Source organism: Triticum dicoccoides, chromosome 4A (assembly GCF_002162155.2).
Source record: "Triticum dicoccoides isolate Atlit2015 ecotype Zavitan chromosome 4A, WEW_v2.0, whole genome shotgun sequence".
Lineage (NCBI taxonomy): Eukaryota > Viridiplantae > Streptophyta > Magnoliopsida > Poales > Poaceae > Triticum > Triticum dicoccoides.
Window position 1 is genome coordinate 696,000,430 of NC_041386.1, and position 5,666 is coordinate 696,006,095.

At 38.3% G+C, this 5,666-nt stretch overlaps 1 protein-coding gene across 4 annotated transcripts; it reads left to right on the forward strand.

The window, feature by feature from the left end:
- The first annotated feature begins 47 nt into the window (after positions 1 to 47).
- Positions 48 to 4,738, forward strand: LOC119287988. 4 transcript variants are annotated; one of them, XR_005141061.1, is made up of 5 exons: positions 48 to 2,787; positions 2,888 to 3,208; positions 3,285 to 3,381; positions 3,454 to 4,141; positions 4,374 to 4,738. XR_005141061.1 is itself a non-coding variant. In XM_037567605.1 (5 exons), exons 1-4 carry the CDS (start codon positions 2,771 to 2,773, stop codon positions 4,134 to 4,136), a joined length of 684 nt encoding a protein of 227 aa, XP_037423502.1. In that variant the 5' UTR covers positions 59 to 2,770; the 3' UTR covers positions 4,137 to 4,141; positions 4,374 to 4,738. The 4 variants fall into 3 exon arrangements, 1 of the variants encoding a protein (XP_037423502.1); XR_005141062.1 differs by having other exon boundaries at positions 3,888 to 4,141; XM_037567605.1 differs by having other exon boundaries at positions 59 to 2,787; positions 3,888 to 4,141.
- The last annotated feature ends 928 nt before the right edge of the window (positions 4,739 to 5,666 follow it).

Consider the following 5,666-nt stretch of genomic DNA (forward strand, 5'->3'; position numbering starts at 1 on the left):
GCTACTTCTCCACGTCGTCAGACCACGGCAGCTAAGGTTTGAGAGATCGAGCTTCAGAACTCCCTGCTGTGCCTCTCTTTTAATTTTGTCTTTAAAGGACCACACGACGCGTTCCATTACAAAATAGTACTGGGTATATCGCTGGATCATAATGTTCAGAATTCAGAATTCCATTGCCTTCACACAGTGCCAATTGTGTTTCCCATAACTTGTGAAAAACTAACCTGCCACATCTCAATGCCTTGTTGTGCTGTTAGAGCTGCAAATGAAATCTTGCATTTAGAGCGTTGTGAGTCACAACGCATACTGCAGAATATGATGTCGACTTTGGCTTAGCTCAGTATTACAAAATTATTCAGAAATCAATATGCATGCTGCAACATTATCATTTAGATCAGGATGTATTCCTGAGAACCCCAATCCTCTGTCTGCAACCATTAGAACAGACAATTTTATTACCTCTGTCATAAAAGGCACAACCATGTATTTTGCGTTGAGGCCATCAGTGCGAAATTAATTATGTATTATAATAAATTAGCTGTTTGAAAGTACTGATGGTTCAATACAATTTCAACTTTTTAGCATTATAATAAATTCACTAATGACATTTGCTACTTTAACACAGCGAGTCGATGGATCTAACAGCCATTAAAAAGTTACTCAGTTCTCGTAGACCAAGTGCAGACTACTTGGCTGGCGTAGATGGTTTCCTTGATTTTGCGTACACTGGAAAAAGTTCAGATGCCAAGATCCATTGTCCATGCGTCAGATGTGTTAATAGGAACTTGTTGAAGCGAGACACCGTATATGATCATTTGGTGTGTAATGGAATGCTACTTCGATACACAGTTTGGGGTTGTCATGGTGAAACTGCAGGATACATCTCCTCTAACAAACGAAAAAGGTCAAAACAGGAAGGCATAAACTCTAATATGCGCCAGCTAGTCCATGATGTTTTCGGGAACATAGATAATGGGTCTCAAGTGAATGACTTCGATGACCCAAACCCTCCAGAACATGGACCAGATCCTGAAACCCAATCTTTTTATGACTTGTTGAGAGATGCAGATGTACCTTTGTGGGACGGGTGTGAACTATCAAAACATTGTTTCCTTGTGCTTCTGTTCAACATAAAATCCAGTAACAAGTGGAGTAATAAATCTATAAATGATTTGCTAGCAGTTCTACAACAAGCAATTCCAAATGGCAAGAATTTACCTAGAACTTTTGCCGAGGCCAAGAAGATCATTGGAAAGCTTGGGCTTAGTTATGAGAGAATTCATGTTTGTGAAAAAGATTGTCAGCTTTTTTGGAAAGAGAAGGCTAATGATGACTTTTGCTCAGTATGTGGAGCATCAAGGTGGAAAAACAAACCTGATAAAACCGTGCTAACTAACAAGGAAAGGAAAAAAGCAACCCCGAAGAAGGTGCTCCGGTACTTCCCTATTAAGCCAAGGCTTAAGAGGCTTTTTATGCACAAGGAAACTGCTATAGCATTAAGATGGCATGATGAGGAACGCATAAAAGATGGAGCATTGCGACATTTAGCTGATTCAGCGGCATGGAAGGAGATTGACTCTAAGTATAAGCACATCAGATCAGATTCTCGAAATATTAGATTCATAATCACAGCTGATGGATTCAATCCGTTTGGTAAGCTGAATAGTAAACATAGTTGCTGGCCTGTTGTCCTAGTACCCAATAACCTTCCACCATGGTTGTGCATGAAGGCATCTTCTCTTATGCTCACTCTGCTTATTCCTGGTCCAACTTACCCTGGAAAGAATTTCCATGTATTCATGCAACCAGTTTATGAAGAACTAACCGAGCTGTTATGATGCATCTCGAGGTGAGATGTTTCAACTTTATGTTGTTGTGTTGTCTACCGTGAGTGACTACCCCGGGCTAGCTCTCTTTGCAGGATATAGCGTAAATGGTGAGTTTGGTTGTTTTCCATGTTGTGATGAAACATGTTCTAAACGCTTGAAATATGGGCAGAAGTACTGTTTCATGGGGCATCGCCGATTTCTGCCCCCAGATCACAAATTCCGTTTTGATGCTAGATCGTTTGATGGATCTGAAGAACATAGAGCGGCACCTAGTGCTTATGCGGAAACTAGAGTTGTAGATCAAATAAAATCAATTTCAGATTTTCAGAAATCCAAAACATGGAAGTGTGTCAGTGGCCTATTCAATTTGCCTTATTGGGACTTCAATTTACTTCGTCACAATCTTTATATCATGCATATTGAGAAGAACATATGTGAAAACATATATGGAACACTTCTAGGAATATAAGGCAAGTCCAAAGATAATTTAAAGGCACGACAAGACCTACAGCACATGAACATTAAACGAGAGTTGCATCCACAAAAAAAACCTAATGATAAGTATTATCTGCCACCTGCTTCCTATAACCTATCTAAAGAAGGGAAGCAACAATTTTGCAAAGTCCTTCATGGTGCAAGGGGTCCGAATGGGTTTTCAGGAAACATCTCAAGATGTGCAAATGTTGTTCAAGGGAGAATCTCAGGCCTTAAAAGTCATGATTGTCATATACTAATGCAACACTTTCTACCACTTGCTATTCGAGGTCTACTCCCAGATCATGTCACATCTGTGTTGTTCGACCTGTGTGGGTATTTTAGAGAAGTGAGTGCAAAAGTCCTATACATCAGCGATCTTGAGAAGTTGGAGGAGCGAATCATAATGACATTATGTCATATGGAGAGAATATTCCCACCAGGTTGGTCCAGTGTGCTATCGTTTGATGTGGTTTGTGGAAAGGTATGGTAGCTTCTTATATAAATATGGGGATGCATTAAATATCTTTGCAGGAAAATATTCTTCAATAAATTTCTTCTTCCTTGTGTTTGTGTTTATGTAGGTATGTAGGTAAGCTGAAGTCAAATGTCCGTAACAAAGCTCGTCCTGAAGGATCTATCGCTGAAGCATTTTTGGCAAATGAGTGCATGACATTCTGTTCAAGATATATTGTCGGTTTTGAGACCAAACATAACTTGCTTTCGCAGAATGAAGATAACGACGAGTGGGTTGGGCATCATGATATTGCACATGGATCAAGATTATTTCCACATTCTGGCAATCCACTTGGAAAGCCTAGGAATTATGTACTAAGCGGTGTGGCAAAAGTACAGCCACATAGATATGTCTTGTTCAATTGCTCTGATGTGAATTCATACCTTAGGTAATATCTCATGCTTATAAATTGTCTTAGTTACCCTTTTCCCCTACTTTACCTTTGTTTATGAATTACTTTGCAGGGCTCATGCTGATGAGATCACTAATGGACGCAATTTAAACCCTGATGTTGTCGAGAGGATTCAAAATGATAAGTTCCACGAATGGTTCCAAGCTCATGTAAGTGCCATATTTTGCATATACTATACACGTATGACTACATTTAGTTGTAATCAAACTCTAAATATTCAGATAAAGAAATTGGAGAAGGAAATGGCATCCACAACATTGAAAAGGATATTAGATTGCTCGCCCGGGGCCCAGTTAATGCAGCCAAAACATATTGCGCTTTCAACTCCCGAGGCTACCATTTTAGGCCTAAACGCTTGGATAAAGAGACACAAAATAGTGGAGTCATGGTAACTGCAAAAACTTCTAGTTATGCTTCAGCACATGATGCCAATCCTGTTTTACGTGATGTGACGTACTACGGGAGGGTAATTGATATCGTCGAGCTAAACTACTCTGGACAGTTTTCAGTGGTGTTGTTTAAATGTGAATGGGTTAATGTGTTCTCAGAAACAGGAATGAAAAAAGACAAGTACGGTTACACACTTGTCAACTTCTCACATCTAATACACAAAGGAGAAAAGATTGAGCATGAGCCTTTTATTTTCCCTAACCAGGCGAATCAAGTGTTCTATGTGGAAGATGAATTGAATCCAGGTTGGTCTGTGGTAATGAAGTTGCCAAAGCCTAGAGATTTATATGACTTAGGCAACTTGGAATGGGAAGCGCAGACAGAAAATGAGCCATTCCATGTTTCACAGCTTGGAGAGAGTTTGAAAATAAAGAACAATGAAGAACATTGGGTTAGAACAGACGTTGAGGGGACAATAGTGGATGCTAATAATGCTTCGAGCAACGAAGAATAACTGAGGTTAGTAGCAATATGTTCTTGTGTTTCCATATTCAATTTGCAAGATGTGTTTTTACCTCTAATATAAAGTGTTGTTCAATCTTTCTGTTCTTCAATTATGTTTTGTGCATTCTTTCTTTTATGTTGGGTTGACACTTTCATATCAAATATGAAATTTAGTGATAAAAGTAGCACAAAATGTCTCTTCTATTTTCTTGTTCGCGTTTTGAATTATTTTGGCTGCATGCTACAGGTTCAGACTGCAATGCTACATGGAGGCATGGAGGGGGTGGTGGGCTGTGTGCTTTGTGTTAGTACAAAACAGCCTACTCTTTTCTGCTTGCTGGCTTTCTGCTGACTACTTAACCAACTTGCTTGGTGATATACTGCTGTGTGAGACCATGTGTTGGTCAAAACATAGTATACTCTTATATTCATGCTTGGTAATTCGGTCAACTGCGACACCACATGCTTGTTTGGAACATCATTTTGTACTTTGGTCAACAACAGTTCAGAATTGAGATACACGCAGCTTCTTTGGAACTTTATTTTTGTATACATTGGTTAACAGTTCAGAATTGGCATACTCTTGCAGTGTTCAAAAATCTTGTTTTGCGATCACATGTTGCCATTTTTTTTAAAGTCTGAATCTATCCTGAAGCAGTATATATGTTTTAGTTTCTCTACATATAATTCTCTTGCTCATGATTAGATTAGATGATTAAAAGACTAGACTCTCATGTGCAAGATGAAAGTTCAATGTTGATTGAAGTCTTTTTCTCCGAAGGCTGAAGGCAGATTCTGTACCAAGTAGAAAGTTCAGTGTTCTACCAACGACACTCAGCTTTCTCATGATTTTTGCTCTTTGAACCCAGCTATCAAAATGCATTCAAATTTAGGTTTTCATTATTCCAATTACACGAAATACTATCTATTGAATATGTCTCCCTATCTGGACGAATTAGCATGAATTCTGGATCAGGGTGGTCCAACTAATAAAAAAGTCACAGATATAACATGTCAACATACAATATAACTTTGATCGAAAACCGCTTCCCAAATACAACACGTCAACATACTTTTATACTTTATAATAAAAATACGGATCAATAAATCTTCAAAGCATATTAAATTAATTAAGTCCAAAATTACTTAAAAGTAGCTAGCACACCTTTTAATTTTAACAAATTTTGGTAGCAGAAAACATTTTTTTCCAATACCCAAAAGAGCTGCACATCTTTTATATTAAGATAAGAGAAAAAATATTTAAAGATTACGAACACACACAGTACAAAGCACAAAACTTTGAGTTTGCACTCTCATCCAGTCTTAGAAAATAGGGTCATACGTACCCACGTAAAGGGAAATAATCTTTTTTAGAATTTTGTACAGGGAAATATCTTTTTTAGAAGAACTTACAGGAAAAAGTCAAGTGCTATAGTTTGAGTCCTACCTTCTCTGGGCTTTGGTAGGTGGGCTACGCCAATTGTTTTATCCTAATATATCCCACCAGTAATCAAACACGCGTCCTCTAAACTTCAATACG

Bases quoted from the DNA above. Each gene is read 5' to 3' on its own strand.
- LOC119287988 (XM_037567605.1), top strand. The intron at 3,209-3,284 runs GTAATATCTCAT...ATTACTTTGCAG, and splicing joins GATGTGAATTCATACCTTAG to GGCTCATGCTGATGAGATCA. The intron at 3,382-3,887 runs GTAAGTGCCATA...TTCCCTAACCAG, and splicing joins ACGAATGGTTCCAAGCTCAT to GCGAATCAAGTGTTCTATGT.